At 38.5% G+C, this 20,234-nt stretch overlaps 1 protein-coding gene across 4 annotated transcripts; it reads left to right on the top strand.

Moving 5' to 3' along the window:
* Window positions 1-751: 751 nt before the first annotated feature.
* LOC122076513 (sphinganine C4-monooxygenase 1-like) lies at window positions 752-16,505 on the top strand. Of its 4 annotated transcripts, none has more exons than XM_042641830.1 (10): window positions 760-1,098; window positions 2,486-2,608; window positions 2,704-2,754; window positions 2,989-3,060; window positions 3,225-3,338; window positions 3,425-3,486; window positions 5,744-5,804; window positions 6,150-6,206; window positions 6,326-6,391; window positions 15,786-16,505. In XM_042641830.1, exons 1-10 carry the CDS (start codon window positions 970-972, stop codon window positions 16,338-16,340), a joined length of 1,290 nt encoding a protein of 429 aa, XP_042497764.1. In that variant the 5' UTR covers window positions 760-969; the 3' UTR covers window positions 16,341-16,505. The 4 variants fall into 4 exon arrangements, with proteins under 4 accessions (XP_042497765.1, XP_042497764.1, XP_042497766.1 ...); XM_042641832.1 differs by lacking the exon at window positions 15,786-16,505 and adding an exon at window positions 9,184-9,657 and having other exon boundaries at window positions 779-1,098; XM_042641831.1 differs by lacking the exon at window positions 2,989-3,060 and having other exon boundaries at window positions 752-1,098.
* Window positions 16,506-20,234: the final 3,729 nt, after the last annotated feature.

Below are 20,234 nucleotides of genomic sequence, written 5' to 3'. Positions count from 1 at the left end.
AGGGTGTGTAGGGGTAATATGGGGATTTCAAAATTTCAAAAGGGAAAGAGAGGTAGAACTTTGCTTGCTTTATTTTTTATGTTTTTTGGAATAACGAAAGAAGATTTGGATAGGGAACTATGAGTAAAAATAAGGTGAGTGTGGGAGTAAGTTTCTCTTCATACCAATGGTGAAAAAGAATTCCTTCACCATAGACAAGATGGACTGATGGAGTGATGGAGTTGAGCCAATAAGGGTATTTATGATCATAGATAATAATTTTTATCGAAAAAAATAAAGATCATAAATAATAAAATGTGAACATTAATGATGAATATAAAGTCCAATCATTAGATCACATCATTAGTTTTAGAAGGAATTCTCCTTTAATGTAGTACATAATAATATTTTTTCTTCATCAAATGGTAAATTACGGAAAGGTTTGGACACACATTCGTGTTAAGATGTGTAACCAAACCCTTATAATCCTTAAATGATCGTTGGAAGAATGTTAAAGGGTACAATTGTTGGAGAGGAGTCTGATCCTAAATTACCCAACAAATAAAATTACCGTTACACACCAAAACTACTGGCACTGTCTACGGCGAATAAAAATGGTCCAAAAATGGTGACGATGGTTCGGGTGTTATCAAAGCCTAAAATATCTCTCAATACTAGGGTTAGGGTTTGGGTATTAAAAATGAACACTTTCCTTTTTCCTTTTAAATTTTTCATTAAATGAGAACCCAAGAGGTCCGTCATCCATTCGTTGGGTCCCGCGATAGGGGTCCGACTCAGGACATAGAATCAGGAAGATCGTTTAAATACCAAAAGGCACTTCCCCTTACGAACCCCTCCGCCGGTTTTGTCTCCCACTCCCAGGGACCTTAACCCTTTCATTTACTGTGTTACTCTTCAGTCTCTGCCGCTCCTTGAGAACAGTCAGTGTTGAGACGATCAGAAGAACGCTAGGGTTTTCTTTTGGTGAAGATGGTTGCTGACAAGGCGAAGAAACCGAAGGTTGCGGAGAAAGGTGAGGAGGAAGAGTCAGATCACATTGATGGTGAGCTCGTTCTCTCCATCGAGAAGTTGCAGGAGATACAAGACGAGCTCGAGAAGGTGAGTATTTATGTACTTTCACTCTTTGTCGGCCTCGCTTTCACGTATTTCGTGTTGTTCGTTTAGTGTTTGACATTGTTAGAAGTTGGGTTGCAGTTTCTTGGTGTTCATGGGAACTTTTTATGCCTTCACTTTTGCTCCCCCTCCTTCTTTTTTCTCCATTGTTATTTCAGGATTTTGTGTCCCTGAGACCTTTGGTTTCTATTTTAGTGGAAATTCATGGGAGTCTTTCTCTTTCAGCCTATTTTCAGTGTTTTCGTCCTCTACCATTTGGTAATTTTTATGCTTGGGCATGGGTTTGCTTGGTCTTTCAGGGGAGTTTTGGTGGAAGATATAAGGGTTGTCTGTAGGGAGAGTTGGGTGGCTGCCATTCTAGTACTTATTGAGCCGATGATGCTTAGTTCATTCGTTTAGCTGCCTATGCTTTTTATCAGTTTGTGTGTAATTGTCGTTCTCAGTGCTGATGTCTGACAGTCTTTCTTACAGTCACATTGGATTGCCGTCGCCTTCTTAATTTGTTTTATGACTGCACAAAGCTTAATTATGCCGTTTCTTTTGGTTGTGTTCAACGCAAAGTTATTCTCGCCCACATTTATCTAGATTGTTCCATTCATTACTCGTTCTCTCTCTCTCTCTCTCTCTCGGTTCCATTTTTCTCTCCATCCCCTGAAAAACAAGCAACTCAAATCATGTTTTCCACCTCTTGGTTAGGTTGTGAGCTTCATTGGAATAAGGTTCGTATTTTTTCCGTAATTTTTGTTTTTTTGATGGTTAAGCCCCAATGAGAGTTGTATTCACAGGACTCTTAATTGTGAGGTGTTAGTCTTGTCAACTGAGCTACCTCCTCGGTTTGCATTTCTATTTCATTGTCCTCTTTTTCTTTTTCTAAAGAAGCAAATTCAATTTGGGGCATGCTCCGTCCTGTGTTGGTCCTGTTGGATGGTTAAGAATTTTGCATTCATATGGACTATTGTATATATAATTCTTGTGGTCTCTTAAAATTGTGATGCGAAGGTGGTGATTGTTTTACTGGAGTCTTTGTGGTCTCTAAATAGAAGAGGTTTTAATATCTCTGGAATACAGTTAATTGCTCATTTAAGTTGATGAGGCTTTCCATAAATCAACAAGGCATCTTCTTGCATGAGATGATAAAGATTAAAAAAAGCAGAAACATTTATTTCTTTGCTGTATTTAGCTTATTGGGTTAATGGTATTAGAGTTAACAGAGATAAATTTTACCTTCTATTTGCACTGAAATTGTAATAGTTTCATGCCATGCCTTTTACTTGCAGTGAAATTTAGTAGTTAATTATACGTTTATGATGCTCCTGTGGATAGACATTGTGCTCAACAAAGCTTCATTTTGCATTTGTTGGTGGTCCAATAGGTTAATGAGGAAGCAAGTGACAAAGTCTTGGAAGTGGAGCAAAAGTACAACGAGATACGCAGGCCTGTCTATGAGAAGCGGAATGAAATTATCAAATCTATTCCTGACTTCTGGTTGACTGCTGTGAGTGATACATCTTTCTGTGAAGTTTTATTTCCTACTTCATTTATTGAGTATTCATTCATCCGACTGACTTGGGCAAAGGATGCTGTGTGCAGTTTCTCAGTCATCCCGCACTTGGTGATCTGTTGAGCGAGGAAGACCAGAAGGTTTGGTTCCTCTTCATTGAATACATGAACTGGAATGTTAATTTGGGAGGAATTCTCTTGGCATTTCATCTATTCCATTATCCGATAACAATGTCATTTTTTGACTTCTCTCTTTCTGAACTGAATTCTTAAACCTGATATGATAATAGGATCATTTTGATTATTATTATTATTATTTGGATTTTGAATTGTTGGATGCTTATATTAATTGTTCCTTCAACCTCATTGGCATAGATTTTTAAGTACCTAAGCTCTCTGGATGTAGAAGATTTTAAGGATGTGAAATCGGGGTACTCAATTACTTTTGTGAGTTTATCCTCATCTCATGTTAAAAGTGCAAAAGAATTAATTTTATCTTTTGCTCTCTTAAGTTTTATTTTGGGCATTGCTTATTTGGCCACTGGTTTATTATTTAGTTGAATTGATGGTTTGCCAACTGGATAGTTACTTTGGTTCTTTCTAATGTTCAGAGCTTCGGTCCAAACCCTCATTTTGAAGATACAAAACTTACCAAGACTTTTACTTTCTTTGACGAAGGCACAACTAAAATTACTGGTACAACGATAAAGTGGAAAGAGGGCATGGTAATGGTGATTTCTTTTAGTCACAATGACTGATATTTTCTGTTGTGTGTTGACTCTAAATTCTTTTGCATTTTTAACATGAGAAGGACATCGCTAATGGAGGTAATCATGAGAAGAAAGGGAGCAAAAGGCCTATAGCAGAAGAAAGGTTGGTTTCCTCTTTTTATTTGCTTTCCTTCTGTCCTCCCTCCTTAAGTTGTATTTCGGGTAGGCAAAAGTTTTGGAATTTTGTGGATAAATTAGTTAAATTGTTATGTCTTGCTGCAACAATTGTTGATAACCTCATGTTGCTATAGATTTTGACAATTTTATGAGTTATCGACATTGCTGGACTAAACCCTCTTAAAATATGGTTAATGATTTTTAGACTAAACAAAGGGCGTCCCCAGTGCATGAGACTCCCGTTACTGAAGGGTCTAAGGAGGAGCATATGTATGCAGCCTTATCCCCACTTTTTTGTGGAGATGCTGTTTCCTTGTTCAAACCCGCGACCAAATCGAGTTAATCATGTCAGAGATAACTCTTGCTGCCTCCCATTGTTTTGTTCGTCTAAATTGAGTTTTCCCATGCTTAAGTTGGTTGGAATAGTTCTTACCTGTATCGGTTAGCTTGGTGGGAAAGGGAAGTATGTCATATATATTATATATCAGTAGGTGGTTCCAGCCAAATGGTTGGATAAAAAAAGGCTGTATAATAAGGTTTTGATTAGCAGGAATAATAAGAACTAACTAGTTTTTGTTCCAATAGTAAATAAACCTTTTATGTCCAATCTGATGCAAAATGCAAGAAGCACTTATAAGTTGGTGTTAAAATTTGTCAACACCTGTTTCTGAGCTGAATCTCCCCAGTCTGACTTGTTGCTTTCTATAGACAGCTATCAGCTCTTAGCTCTTAATGTGAACTGCTTTTGTTCTTGTACCAGCACCTTTGGATTTTCAAGAGTTGCATGCCTAGACTTTTTTATTTTTGGGGGTTGGGGGGGGGTTATGAAGTATTATCTTTTTTGAGACCATGGAAGAGAGAAGCCAAGGAAAGAAAGCCTATACACACATGCACAAGTGAGTGTAAACACACACACACAAAGGAGGTTCCACAGAAACAACGGCACAAATAGAAGCCATGTGGATGGACAGACATAAGAGGATCCATTAACAATTACACTCCAATGATTGTAGGCCTTTTCCACTTTGCACTGCTGTAAGGCATATCTACCTCCTGCTTTTGTTTGTGTTGTCTTGATTGTGTTATTTGGGTCCTTGTTGTGAGGTGAGTTCTGTAAATAGCGGATAACTTTCTGGTGAGCTAGAGTCAAAATACCTGATTGGAACCTAGTGATGCTTCTGTTGAAGACTCTGTATCATGGTTCATCATCTCATTTTTGACAGAAACCGATATGAAACCTTGAGTGAGTCGATATTGACTCGTACCAAGTTTTGACCAGCTTCAACCATATTTCACACATTTTGGTAGTTTTGACCATTTTTGACTGAAAATACCAAGCTTGATCAGCTTCAGTAGTTTGGACCAGTATTGACTAGCCCATGAGATGTCGAGTTTTGCACATAAAAATACCTAGTTTTGACCCATATCTTGGTTTCGGGATTCATCAAACCAGCCTTATGATTGAGATTTTGATCCTTGCGCTGAATATGCCAAATCATGATCCTTGTGTTTGGACTTTGGATTAAAATAGAGGCTTGAGTAGTGATTGTATTGAAGGCCTTTTGCGTCCTTGCATTGTTATATGGTGATTTTAGGGACAATTTGTGTTGTTTGAGGCAATAAATTGCCATGTTTGGGCCAATTCACTAACATTACATGGAAGTGATTGTTTTTATTATAAGTTATAAGTTCTTCCTTTTATATAGCTGATTAAAATGATCATCAGTTTTATGAGTTGAGGTTCCTTTAAAGTCTTGGTGGTACTGAAGAAATTGTTCACTAAGGATGAAGACTGGATTTGCCTTGTCCAGATTGGGACTGGAGAGTACAGCAAGCCACACTTTTTAGTGGGGCTTGAGTTGAATTCCTTCAGAAGGTTCTACATTCTTTATAGTTATATTGGTGGGGAAAAGCAACACCTTTTAGTATTGCTGTAAAGTTTGAATGCATGTTCATAACTTTCTGCAGCCATAGCTACTCCAGCAATATGGTTTGCCGCATATGAGTCATAACAGGATAAAAGAGGTGCTCTGAAATATGATTTCAATTTTTATGCCTACACATAATATTTCTGTCCACTCTGAGATATGGGTATTGTGCCCTTCTATGTAGATATGGTTCATTTTATAACCACGAGTTCACGTGCACTTTTACAATTTTTTATCACAAGTTTGCAGATGCTAGGAAACACTTGACTGTTTGTGGTTTCTCAACTCCAGCGTTTTGAATGTTTTCAAATGCAGCTTCTTTAGCTGGTTTAGTGAAACTCAACAAAAGGACATTTCAGAGGGCATTCATGATGAGGTGATCTCGAACTCTTCTGTCTAGCTCTTATCTTTCCACTACCAATCCCCCCTCCCCCGCCAAAACAAAAAAATAAATAATAAATAAATAAAATAAATGAATAGTAATGATTTTTTTTTTCCATTTGAATTGCATGGTTCTTGGGCCTTACTTGCAAAGAATTTTTTATTCTTGTCATATAATGACCAATGGGATGCTTTTCTTTATTTATTGCCCTTCTTTTACACTGCTGGTACAAGTTGTATCTAATATATCTAGAGTCGGAACTGAATGACTTGTGGAAATAATTTTTCCTCTATGCATATATGAACTATTCTTCTGATGAGCTTTCTTTATACGATGCAGGTGGCTGAGATAATCAAGGAGGATTTATGGCCCAACCCTCTCAAATATTTTAACAATGTATATTTCTGTCCTTTTCTTTCCTTGATAGGAACATCAAATGCCTAATGAGAGTTAATTATGACCGTATTTATTGTCTTTTTAACTTTCCCATGTTTTTGTGGTTGAATTGACAATAGGAGGCTGATGAAGAGGATATTGAGGATATTGATGGAGATGACGATGACGATGACGATGACGAAGAGGTATGTAGGGATGTGTATGATTTATTAGTTTCAATTTTCATCATGTATCTTTTCTATGTTGATGCCAATATTGGGTATTTTTACAATCTTATGGATGTTCTGTCATCTTGGTTATATATAAACTTCTCCGAGTTATTCTACTTTTTTTGTGTGTTCAACACTTTTTGCCTCATCTGCTATTATTTAAATTAGCTACATTGGAACTTCTATAAGTTGTCTACCATTTTTACTTGTTCAAGGTTTTGTATAATTTATTTTGATTTCAATTTCAAATGGAGTCTTTTGTTGAAGTTTCAAATCTTGTTCTGGCTTTGATCTCCCACAAACTTCAGTTATTGGTCTTTCCTTTTATTCATTATGGCAAAACTACCATGCTTTAGAGTTTGATTAGGATGAGGCTCATGGTTTGGTTGGAATTTAAGCTCTTCTAGATGTTGCTTTTATCTTTTACAAGTATTTCTGTGGGGACCCTTGGTTTTTTGCAAAATCATTTTATTTTTTCACAATGACTATGGAAAAATGCTGGATAATGTTTTTTGTATGATTAGATTCCTAGTCACCATGTTATCAATGGACTGAGAGTGAAGGGGTCTTCGGCCATCCTCTTTTAAATTTGGAGTATAGTTTATGGATTTCTTCTTGGGAGTTCCTTGCTATTTAATGGAAGCATTACTGATTTAATGTAAGGATGGCTTCCAGTGGATCATTTCTGATGCATACAGAGGAATAGAGAACTACTGTTATATCTTATATGGATCCTGAGGTCATTCTTAATCCACCAATACTGCCAGATGGCAAGGATTTGTATTCTAAGCAGCACTGTGGGGCTATTTTAACTACCATAGTTAAGTGTGGGATTTAAAGAAAGGGGTAAAATTCCCTGGTAAGTGTTTTCCTGGATGGAACTTTTTGGGTGTTATCTGAGCATGGTCGCATTTGGATGCACCCATGTTATTATTGTTGTTGTTTGAATACTAAGTCATTGTTTAGTTGATTGGATTTTAGCTATACTTGTTGGGGGTACCAAGTCTTGTGTTATGGACTTTTGGGTAAGTGCCGACTCTTAGTGGGAACCTGGCTGCTAACTCATAGACTTGTCTAATTACCCTCTTAATCTTCTCACTAATCTCGTCTTCATTTTCTGTGATTTCATCTTGAAGCTTTTCCGGTTTTCTCTGTTCCATTCTCTAAGCATTTAAATCCATGAGATCTAATTGCCATATTTCTTGTTCTGTTTCAAACATTAGGCCTCCTTGCTCAACTATAAGGTTTTCTATCATTAGCTCACTTCCTTTCTAGGGAAAAAGGAAAATAATTAAGGTGCATCTTACAAGTTCATCAATAAGGTTGTGGAGAGCAGTAAAGTATGTGGGGGTCGTCATGAAGTCAGTTATGAACCCAAAAAATTGAAATACCAACCATGCAATATGTGGTGGAAGTTTTTATGAGAAATCGGTTGACAAGCTTTTGTGGAAATGAGACATGAGCCATGTCTAATTCAGCTCTTGACTCAGTAATTGATTGCCCAAAATTCCCTCAGCATGAGGCACCAAAAGTTAATTAAGGGTTCGACTTTCATATTTTCTGTATTAAAAAAATTTTGCACCATTTTGTTTCTCAATTCTTTTATCTAACGATTCTGCCCACGTTGGATATGGCAAGGGTACTATTTTCGTAATGATTGAATTTCTGTTCCCATCTGCACAAGGTTCATGGCAAACCTGACGCAAACCAGGCTGTTGCTTTAACTCTCCTAGACTGCTTGAACTGCTTTTCCTCTTCACTTTTGGGGTGGTTTTTGGTTGAGAGAGGCTCATTGGGTGTCATCCCATTAACCTCTGTCTCTGACTGCGCCTTGCAGACACCCTGACTAAAGGGAAAATGGGTGATTTATCCATAGTTGTCAAAGTGCGTTGCCTAGGCAGTGCCTAGGTGTCCAGGCTCTTTTCTTTGGACGGGCGCCTGGTTGGTGTTGCTTTAGTATTTGACCACCCTCCAACGCCTTGTGTTGCTTAGTGCTTTGACAGCTATCGATTTATCTCTAGTGTTATCTCCTTCATGCAAATGATATCGTGGAATCATCTTGTTTGTTTATTTCCAGTGTCTTTGTTTCTTGGCAAATATTGTCCATGTTGCTCTGGACCTGTCTGAATAATCCTTCTTTTCTTCTGTCAATTCCCTATGTTAACTTTTTTTTAGATGGGTACACTATAGAAGGGGGTAGGGGGCAGGTAACAGCCAGGAGACTGGAATTCGAGACCTCCTGGTGAGTGTGGGCTTAGCGCACCTCTACCCCACCAACTGCCCTATGTTAACTTAGTGCACACTTGTGTTCAACATCTGGGTAAATTTGCTTTGCAAGTTTATGATCCTTGCTGGTATCAGGCTTCTTCCTTTCCATGCCTCTTTTGATAATAAGGCTTGAAATTCTGGCAAGATTTTTGATTTGTGCTATGTGGGTAAACCTGTGCTCTGATTTTTGAACAGTATAACATTGTCCATAGACGAAGTATTTTTGCATGCACATTGTTGGTTCAGGTCATCTGATAATTTATCAAACCCTAAACCTAAACCTAAACCTAAACCTAAACCTAAACCCTAAACCTTGCTCTTTTTCAATGGAGTTACTACCCCCCTCACCCACGCACCCCCTTGGCAGTACAAATGAGTTGCAGACTTGCAGTTTATCATGGGAGTAACTTGAGTTTTTTTGATTGAACGTGTTAGTGGCTGATAGTGTGGATGCACCCTCTTTATGCTTTTATATTTTCTGAAGCATCTCACCTTTTCAGGGAAAGGGTGCTGATGTGTTTGAAGAGGAAGAGGAAGAGGGAGAGGAAGAGGATGATGGTGACGACGACGATGAAGGAGGTAATGATGAAGAAGACAGCTAAATTTTGTCAGACGGCCTTAGGTATCACTGCTTGGTAATGGCTCCCTAATGGTTGCAGATGCCAGGTGGAGGATGATGGCCCTTTTATTGTCTTTGATGGTAGTGATTTACTATGTATCTGACTACTGCCATGTATCGTTTGAGTTGGTTGGCCTCCTTTTTTCCTTTTCCTAGGCCTTTCTTTTAGCCTCATCTTCCATTGGGTTTCTTAAGTGCAGTGGGTTTAGGTAACAAGGGTACAGCTGGGGTTGTCATTAGCTTTATTATAGGGCACTTCATTGATGAAATGGTATAATTTTGTTTTGAGTCTCTTATGAGCTTCCTAATTTTGGAATACACCATTTGGCTATATATAATATGAGTCATTAACTCCCTTTGGTGTTTGCTCAGCTCTTCTTTATTCCCCCCACACCCCCCCCCTCCCCCTTTTTCCCTACCCTTCCCTGCCCCCCAAAAAAATCTCTCTTCTGGAGTACCAAAAACAGTGGATGGGATTGCTGGATGAGTGCACCCATATAAAATGGCTGGTCGGGCATCTAGTTTGTCATGTGGCAGGTTAGATGGTGTTGCAGTTTTTTGGCTGGGTAGAGCTAAGTATCCCTGCTCACATATGGTTTTAGCCCGGAAGGAGTTGGCCACATGGCATGAGATACAGTAATTTCATAGGTGTAATCGAAAAATATGTAAGGCATTGACAACTTTTGATAATAATATAATGATAAATAATTTTTAAGTTATTTTTGATTTTTTTTTTTTTTTATTTTTAACTTGAAAAACTTTTAGGAATAAGACAAAGGGCAACTAAGAGGTGTCGACTTTTAGATACATGGTAGTAGCCTAGTGGAAGGAAGCCCTTGTTCCATCATTGCTCGAGTCTATGGGTGTTTGTTTGAGTTGGCACATCCAACTATCGGAAGCACTACTTGCTGTACAAGGTTATGATCAAAAGACTTTTAAATACACATATAGGGCTTCCATTTTTTTATTCTCTGTTTCACCCCTTCATGCTCTCCAGCAAAGGGGTACACTTTTAAAGCCCATGCCAACCCATTGTGTGAGGTCTCGATCTAGAGCTAGCACATGCAGGAGTGGGCCCAGCCAATTTGCCTCAACTATAAATGGGCGTGGAGCTAAACCTCAAAACTTAGGGTAGCCTTGGTTGGGCTTAGCCCAAGTTTTTAACATTGTCTTGCCTACAATTTGAATCCTCTTCAACCCAAGGATTTAACATCACACATAATATTCAATTCAATCTTTATCATCCGCCGGTGAAAAAAGAAAAAAATCAATTTCAAAACATATATTAGTTCTGAACGAGGTTGGGTTGGCACTCAACTGGTTTTCCTAGGGCTAGGAGCTCAACCAATGAGGGGGCTGGAATGCCAGGGTTGGGGGAACTTTTTTGGGTGAGGAGGGACACAATGTCTGGCACAATGCTTGTGTATTCAACAACAACAACAAACATAACCTTATCCCAACTATATGGGGTTGGCTACATGGATCCGATATGAAAAAAAAAAAAAAAGTGAATAGGGAATAAGAGAAGTAGATAAGACAGAAATTAAAGATGCATCACATGAACATCCCTTAGACGGGGTCTGCTACCCGGATCCTTGTCCTTCACAAAATTCTATCCATGGTCATACTAGAATCAAGCCCCACCATATGCATGTCTTTTCATACCACTTCAGTAATAGTCATTTTAAGCCTAGCCCTACCTCTTTTGGCTCCCTTTAAATGAATTTGCTCAATCTTCTTTACCGGAACATCTATAGGTCTCTGTTGCACATGACCATATCATCTCAATCGGTTCTCGCGGAGCTTGTTCTGGATTGGTGTAACCCCCAACTCGTTTCTTATACAATAATTCCTTACTCTATCTCTCATCGTCTTGCCGCACAATGCTCTTAGCATTATCATCTTAGCTACATTCAGTTTGGTCAAATCATTCTTCTTAACTGCCCAACACTCCGCTCCATATGTTATAGTTGGTCGTACCACTGTCCTGTAGAATTTTCCCTTAAGTGTAGTAGGTGTTTTTTTGTCACATAGGACTCCAAACCTATCTTTTCTTTTTTTATACTTTAGTACACCAAAACCTTTGTTTTTTGATAAACACCAAACCTCTATATATATATAAATGCTTCTCTTGGGGGACTGGGCCTAGTCCAAAGCTTAAGTCAAAGCCCGGCCTAATAAAATACTTTTGGTCCCGATTCCAGCCCGCAAGCTGAAAAATCACAGCCCAATCATAGAAATTTTAGGATAGGCTACGGGATGGGCTCAGGTTTGTCAGGCCACAGCAGAAGCTTCCAAGTTTCAAGGTTTAAAAGATATTTCGCCCCACCAATATCCAATTGCCAGGTGGCCAGTGGGTAAACGACAGAAGGGTATCGAACTCGGATATGTCACACGGAGTCGCCGTAACTTGGGCGGTTGAGAGCCAAATAATCTCTACTTTATGAACTCTTCGAAGGTCTTTGTTCGACACCTGTCTTCTTTGTTGGCATAAAATGCTAGCTTGCACAGGTGTTTAGCAAATCCATATGTCTAAGCATAAGCTTTGCGGAAAAGTGAAAACAATCGGACAGCCGCCTTTCTCTCTCTCTCCTTCTCTTATTAGCTTTTCCTTGCAACGACTCTCTCCGAAGCTTCTCTTCCCAAAAGATTGGATATTACCGTTACGTCCTTCCATCCTTTGTTGACTCCGTTGTTTGAAACATCATATTAAAAGCCTAGAGAGAAAGGGAATTTACTTTCAGGTCGTTTTCGGATTAGGGTTTGATTTGGGATACCCAACTTCGTCTCCCACTGGGATTCTGGGATTGGGGTGGCTTTTATGTATGTTTGATGCCTCAGAACCCTGGTATTCTCGTGGTTGCTCTCTTTCTTCTTTGAATTTTGGGTTTCTCTTTAAAACCTGTCCCTTTTGCGAACCTGCATTGATTGTGTGCAAGTGTGGAAAACTAATTTGGTCAATTAGTTAGTGCGTAGGTACTTTTATTAAAAAAATTGCCTACATATTTTAATTAAGAAAATTTTCTCCCTTCATTTTGATGAAGTATCGGGTGGGGGTGCACCGTTGCTGCTGAATTGGGAGGATTTGACCCTTTTTCCTGCCTCCTGTGGTGAATTTTTGTTCTTATCAATGGGTTTAGCTGTATCGGATGAGCTGTTAGGTACTTTTGTGCCAATTATTGTCTATTGGCTATATTCTGGCAATTATATTCTTATGGGTTCCTTTGAAAATTATCGGTTGCACACGAGGAAGGAAGAAGATGTGAAGAACCTGGTTTCCAAGGGTACTGTTGTCAAAGGTGTTCTTCTTCAGCAGACGATTCAAGCTGCTGTTGCGGTACTCTTGTTCACCGTACGTAGTTTTGTTTTATTCTTCCTGTTTTCTTTTATTTGCTTATCGTTGGAATTTAGAGTGGCTTACTATGACATATAACTTTGAGTAATGTTTCGATTGTGGAATCATGCCAAGGAATTCACCAGTATTTCTAATCTAATGATGCTCACTTAGTGTATATAGGAGATATGATTATATGAGGAAATTAAATTGAAGGTGTTATCTGTGATAGTACATCCAATTTTCTGGTGAGGATATCTGTGTGATTTAGTTGCAGTTGGCCTTTTAGCTTTTCATGATAGTGATGTTTCTGCTTGTACTTGGAAGTTTTTTGAGTTTGAGCATAGGAACCGTTATTTTTGTGGAGGGCTGATAGTCTTGATCAGTGGATACTTTAAATTGAGATTTACAATCTGCATGGAAATTCTCCAACATTCATTCCATTTATTTTTTCCTGGTTAGGCTATTTTTTCCTCAATGCATGGCCTTTTTCTATCATGTGAAGGGAGTGCTACTGGATATATATCAGACGCAGGATTCTTTTTGGCAGACTTTTTTTTTTTTTGGAAAAAGCTTTTTGGCTCTTTGGTTCATCTTTGTAAATTTATAGTTCCTTATCAGGAAATGCCATTTTATTCATGCAGAGATTCATAGGAGGATCATATTGATTCCATATCAATTAGTCAGAATTCTTCTGAAGCTATAGTTATGATTGACATGCTTACTCTTTTTTTATACATAGATTGCTCAACATCTTAGAAGGGAATGAGTCAGTGTGGAGGAAGTATGTAGACTACTTTCTTCTTTTGAAGAGTGATGCTAATAAGAGGCATCATACATTGGTTTCTATTGGTAAAGTTTCAAATGAGTTCCTACTATGTGTACATCTGAAAAACTCTTGCATCGACTTATTGTAACTTTGATTTATCTTAACTGAAATTGCTGTCAATGAAAACAAAGAAATGAAAACATAACATTCCAATTCTATGTTGTTGTGGGGAAACCTCTCTCTTATCACCTTATTGCAAGTCAAACCGTGGTCTCTCACCCTGAGAATCATACCGTACTTTGATGCACACACTCTGGGTAATGTTACCTTGGGAGTAGGCTGTGGTCCTTAATAATGGTTGAGGGGATGTGCTTGGGCATTTGCAGTTCTGTAGGTGCAGGGTACCATTCCCATTGAGTCAGGTTCTCTGAGTTCATACATGCTTCTACCTTCAGTGGAAGGTATGAAGGGACAAGATGGTGAATCAGGAAAAGAGCAATAATGGGGCCAACACGGCATTCCAGAAGCTTTAAAGTTCTCGAATCAAGTTTGATTCTATAGATTAATTTCATCCTTGAATAAATCTCCTTATTTCTATGAACATTGTTTGACATCGATGTCCCTGTCATTACCCAAATAGGCTCTTGCAATATTCTAACTGGATTTAGCTAAATAATAATGTGCAGTAATAGTTTGTGAAATTGGTTCTGGAAATTGATAAAATTACTGGGTGCTGCAGGAAGAACTGGTAGGATGGTTTTTCTCTTTCGGAGTGGGGTTTGGTGGGGGGGGGGGTAAGTGACTAGAAAGAAGGATTAGGTGGGACAAAACTGTTTGGTATAAATATGGTCAATCTTGGTTGGTTTCAATTTATATTTTAAGATGGTTAGTGGGGAAAGACCATGACTTCAACATGGTTACTAAATATATTTCTTTGTGGCTACTTTGATCATGTTGGTTGTAATATTACTAACAAGTTTGGTTGTACAGTTCAGTTTTAACTTTGAAGTGGGGTTTTTCATTGACAAAGAGACCTTGGTGCTTTATCTGCCTTACGGACTGTAGTTAGTGTTCTAAATTTGCAGACAGATTGTCAACATTTCTGAATTCCTAAAACACTAATAAGAGAGGTTCTTCTTGGGACGCTCACTGCTGAACTTGCTATTGAGATTGAATATGACCAAGTAAGATTTAAACCAAAAGTTAGGATGAAGTTCTCACTTTGGCCATATCACCCTCAACTCATATTCATTGCAAAAGCACCAAACTATGTGGCATCTATGCCCGCGATTGGTTCTCATGCACTAGGCAATCTCAAAAGGTTCTATATCAGACACAAGTGACTTTTGTCGTGATATTGTGACTTCAAGTTCGTCAAGCGATTCCTCATAGGCCTTCACAACATCAGGATCTTCAATTACTACATCGTCGCCGAGAACTGCATAATTGGTAGAACACTCTAACAAGTGGTCAAAATTTGTTTTTCCCCTTCAAGATTTGGGTGGCTGATGATACAAGGGAAAAGATAAACTCTTGGGTCATATGACTGATTTTAGCTTAGTTGGTCAACTTACATGGTTCGATATTCATCCAGGCTTATAATTATCAGCTCTATTGATTCGATGTTTGAAGACGTAAGGGAAGGAAATCCATTATATAGTGGCACATAAGAGACGAACCATGATAGTGGAGCATAAGAGACAAACCATGAAAATCGACATGTAGATAGTATACGGATGCTTTATCTATCTGAACAGTCAGATTGCTCACATCACTCCTCCACATAACGGAAATAAACTTGTTTAGTGATACTTCTCTAAACGCAACTATAGAGTAACCTTTGCCTTTATTATTTCTTCTCTTTTGGTTTTAATTGTTTGGAAAGCAATTTTAAGCTGGAAACATCTGTCAACAAATTTTCCTGGTGAGAAAAAATGTTCTGAATGGCCATTGCTGCTATCTAAAACTTCTAAAATTCTAAATGATGAAAACAAAAGATTCTTCTCCATCCTCGGTATTCTTGAGTGTTTGAAAGTGTTTGTCAGCCATTCATTGCAGAATATAGATAATATTGTTGTATTCGTTTTATCTGGTCAAGATTTGACCTGGAATGTCATGTGGGACAATTGACTGCTGAGGATCAGTCTTGTCAATGGTGCTATTCATCTTGATTCTTGGAATGTATGTATACTAGAGGAAAATATCTATGAAAAGCAATGATAATTGTCCTAACTTTTTCCATGTTAAATTTGAGCCTACATCATAGATCAGTATTTCTCAGCTTCATTGCTACCCTGTTGCTTTATTTATTGTTGTATTATTCTGTTTTCATAATCATAATTTTCGTGCCCGCTTTTGATGAAATTGTGTGTACATGCAGGTAACGAGAAATGATAATACGGCAGCCCTAGATGTGCAACCTAACTTTCTTGTGGTAGTGAGGCAATTCTTGATTGCAATGCTAGTTTTGGATACATGGCAATATTTCATGCATAGATATATGCACCACAACAAGTTCTTGTACCGGCATATCCATTCTCAACATCATCGTCTGATTGTTCCTTATGCTTTTGGAGCTCTATATAACCATCCTTTGGAGGGTCTTATTCTAGACACAATTGGTGGGGCCCTATCATTCCTCCTCTCTGGTATGTCACCCCGAATATCCATATTCTTTTTCTCCTTTGCTACCATCAAGACCGTGGATGATCATTGTGGATTATGGCTTCCTGGGAATCTCTTCCGTGTGTTCTTCAGAAACAATACTGCCTATCATGATGTCCATCACCAGCTTTATGGCAACAAATACAATTTCTCACAGCCGTTCTTTGTTCTGTGGGATAGAATTCTTGGAACCTACATGCCTTACACACTTAAAAAGAGAGATGGTGGGGGTTTTGAAGTGTGTCCTTCAACAGATTACAAGGTCGACTGATTATGTGGCAGAATCCACTGTTTGCTACGAATTTGTAGCATTATAACTTCCAAGGAGATGTCTTTGTTTATATTTGACGCTGTGTTTGTATTTGTATAATCTTGTACTCTATTTCTTTGTTCATATATAAGTTGAAAGTTAGTTAATGGAAATTTATATTCTTCAGATTCCCCACAGCTTAGAAGAGGGCCCAGGCATCCTTTCTTGGGGCTGACTGCCCAATTATGCTTTCGCAGTTAAATCAGCTTATAGATTGGGTGAATCATTGAGAAAGTATAGATCCCAGTCTGCTCTGAACATATCCCTTATTCCAAAGATGGTTTGGAAAATAATTTGTAATTCCAAAATTCCACCCAAAATACAGATTTTTGTTTGGAAGGCTTGTGCTAATGCTATAGCAGTTATGGTGGATTGGTGATAGCATCTGTAGATCATGCCCTCCTCCATTGGCCTATTGTGATTTGGTTTGCATCATGTTGTCCTCTAATTGTATTTCAGAACATTCTCCATGAATTGGTGATGTGTTGGGGGAAGCCTCAGGAGTACTGTACTAAGAGGGAGCAACAACAGTTTTTTTTTTTTTTTGCGGTGCATACGATGGTGTTGTTGGGGTATTTAGAAGCAGAGGAATGCAATAATGTATAGGACAGCCCTTTCTCCCTCCAAATCAGGGCTATTGGCTATAAACAAAAGTGTGCAAGAGGTTATATATGCATTCTCAAGTCTGGCTTTTGGAATTCCTCTTTCCAGAGGAGCTCATGCCCACTGTAAAATATTTTTAGCTCAATTGTTTTTCGCCTTTACATCTTTCATTTCACCATATACTCTCTCATCTCCATTGCAAGAGTTAATTGACTTATCTGCATATTGGACCTAATCCAATATTCACTGTTATATGTCTTCCACTAAGAATTTTGCTAATGCACAAGATCTTGGTGTTTGAAACATGACCAAACAGTTTGCACATTAAATGAAGGAGGAGCATCTAGGAATGCAGAAATTCTGATATCAACTGTTTCATTGATAGGGACTCATTAGTAGATGGAATAGCAGGACTGGAGGACTCATGTGGCCAAGAATTAAATTAGTTCGGATAAGGCCTATCATTTTCGAGGACCCGATTTTTCTTAACACACAGTGACCATTATTGGTGGTTGCATAAGATTTATGGATTAGTGCTAAGGGCATTTCGGACCTTTGTACAATATGAGAGTAATTCTGAGATCCACAGTGGTGGGGTGAATGTGCCCAACACGGTGAAATAAACCTTTCTCATTTTTCAAGTGTTTTGTTTATCAAGGAATGCCATTTTCTTGAATTTGAAGACAATTGTTTACTTAATTGGTAGGTGTTTGCCAATAGAATGCAATTTAAGAGTTGAAGGGTTCATATTTTTCTTTCTTGTAAAGGAAAAGGCTGGGCATGTTGCTAAGGTATCTAGCCTGTGTCACTCTCTTTCCCTCCTCTTTGAAAATGACCCCAGTGCTCCTCCCATCTCACACCCCACCATTGGTTGAGCCGCCAACACCAGGAAAACTTGTGGTGTGCCTAACCCTTTCCCTTCTATTACATACTCATTAAGTAGGATGCATTTCTCATCATATTTCTGGACTACATTCAGTCTCTGTCCCATGACAGTGTCTTCCAACTAAACCAATCTCCTGAACTTTTTGAATCATTTGGCCTTCTGCCCATTAAATGCTTCCTCTTAAGAAGACTGGGGAGCTGGAAGGAGCCAAGCAAAGAGTTTTCCTGGGTGTCTATGTCAGTTATACTCATAGACAGACATCCCCATGGCCTTCTATTTTGGATATAGGAATGTTAAGGCTAAGAAAACGATAGGAATTTCCATAGCCACACAAGTCTATTCTCTTTCTCGTTGTGTGTCATTTTCTTTCCTTGGTCATAGTTTTCCGAAGGTTCATGTTCATCCTCACCCCACGTAAAGGCATTTTCTTCCTCAGAACACAAGATGGAATGTCAAGATGGGCACCATTTCCAAGTGGCAGCCATGATAGAACCATGATAGAACCAGATCTGCTTCCATCCTCAATCCACAGGTTAATTTACAATGCCTTACAAGTCTAACCACATCTATTTTTCAAGTCCATCTTCTCCGGTAGATTAGATCCGTTGGGTCTCTTTCTTTCAATTTTATTGCATTTATGGTTCTGTCTACCTTCACTTTTCAGTAATAGTACCCCTTGTTATTTTCATGCACATGGGTGCATTTATCTCTTTTAGGCCACCTTATAAGATTCCATATTTAATAAATACACTTTTATGTCATGGATTGCTATCCAAATGATTTATTAGTTTTGATTTCCTCTTATTGTTGGCGGCCAGTTTTGTTGTAATGGCCAAACCAGATTTTACCTATCACATGTACATACAGTCAAGCCTATGAAAGTGACATTCCAACAGTAGGAAACTAGGAGTTGCCCTCGCTATTGACAGTTTTTTCAAATTATAGTTAATTTTAGAGAGAAGAATCACCACATGCACCGCCAGCTTGGCAAAAATCCCAAAGCGAACCAACGCGGGGGAGTGATGATTCTTCCGGTAAGAAGTAGGAGGATTATGCTCCTTTGTAGTGTGCTACACCGTGCAAGTAGAGCAGATCCAAGGGTTGGGAGCCCTCAAACATGCAATTCAAGCCATGGACACCCAACCCAGGGTGCTCCCAACCCTTGGATCTGCGCTACATGACGTTTCATGCAACAGAAGATCCCCACATGAGGTAGGAAAATGTTGGAAAAAGAGTAAGTTAGAAAAATATCATGTGAAAGGACATGCTAGTCAATATCATGCATTTTTCTGGATTCAGCTCATCTCCAATTAATTGGGTGCCCCAATTAGTAATCCAACGACTGGGAGGACCCTGGACATGCATCCCAATATATGGACGCATATCCCCAAGTCTTCCCAATTGTTGGATCACTAATTGGGCTCCCAATTAATTGGAGATGATATTTTTCCCATTTTCCCTTGATTTTATGCTTAGAATGAGAAAGGGGTTATAGTTCACCCCCAACCTAACGTGTGTTTACCTTATGTTGAGAGTTGATGTCTTGTAATTTATTGGGTTGTGGGCTCTCTTCGAATGGTCGTTAAAATCAAGTAGGGTTTGGAGAGAAATTAAAAAATTATATGTAGTTGTTTTCTCTTTAAATTGGTAGCAATGAGAATTCTTTCAAAATGCAAAGGGAAAAAATTAAGGAAATCTACAGCTGCCCTTTTCTCCATTGCTAGTGTAACTACTCTTTGTGTTGTGTGATTGTTTTTCTTTCTTTTTCTTTTTTTTGGTTCTTGAATAGGATTTCGTTCTACACCTTTATATAATCTTTGCTATGTTAGTAATTTGAGTTCCTTGATGCATTCTTATCCCTTTTTAATGTACATGAAAACAAGATAAGAAGTTTATGGGGTTCTATATCCTTTGGAGTCCGCGATAAACTTAAATAACTCATACGCCTAGGAATAGTCATATTATAAATTCTTGAGACCTCCTAGTATACTTGAACTCCGTGGTTAGGGATGCTCTTTTGAATGTGACCCTTATTACTTGAGAGCATTATTGCTTTCTTATGAGTTTCAGTGAATAAATATTTTCTAGTTATCAGAGAAAAATAGAAAAGAAAAAAATCTAAGTTCATTATTACTCTCCCCCTATTTGTTGATGGTCCAAATTAAGCCTCACTATTACCCGGCAACCATCTTATCGCAGTTATGATCATCGGTAAAAAAATCCCACCTTTAGTGTGGCTTGAGGAATACTATCCCAAATTTTTTATAGAAAAATATTTTACTCTTCTTTTTTTGTGGGGGAGAGGGGCATGTTGCTAGTATTCTTGGAGCTAGGGACATAACCAATTGGTGGGGGTGGGGGGGGGG

Source organism: Macadamia integrifolia, chromosome 4 (genome assembly GCF_013358625.1).
Source record: "Macadamia integrifolia cultivar HAES 741 chromosome 4, SCU_Mint_v3, whole genome shotgun sequence".
In the NCBI taxonomy this organism is placed as follows: domain Eukaryota; kingdom Viridiplantae; phylum Streptophyta; class Magnoliopsida; order Proteales; family Proteaceae; genus Macadamia; species Macadamia integrifolia.
This window is presented reverse-complemented; position numbering and strand designations above follow the sequence as displayed.

Bases quoted from the DNA above. Each gene is read 5' to 3' on its own strand.
- LOC122076513 (XM_042641830.1), top strand. From the start codon at position 970: ATGGTTGCTGACAAGGCGAAGAAACCGAAGGTTGCGGAGAAAGGTGAG. The intron at 3,061-3,224 runs GTGAGTTTATCC...TCTAATGTTCAG, and splicing joins CGGGGTACTCAATTACTTTT to AGCTTCGGTCCAAACCCTCA. The intron at 6,207-6,325 runs GTATATTTCTGT...AATTGACAATAG, and splicing joins CTCTCAAATATTTTAACAAT to GAGGCTGATGAAGAGGATAT.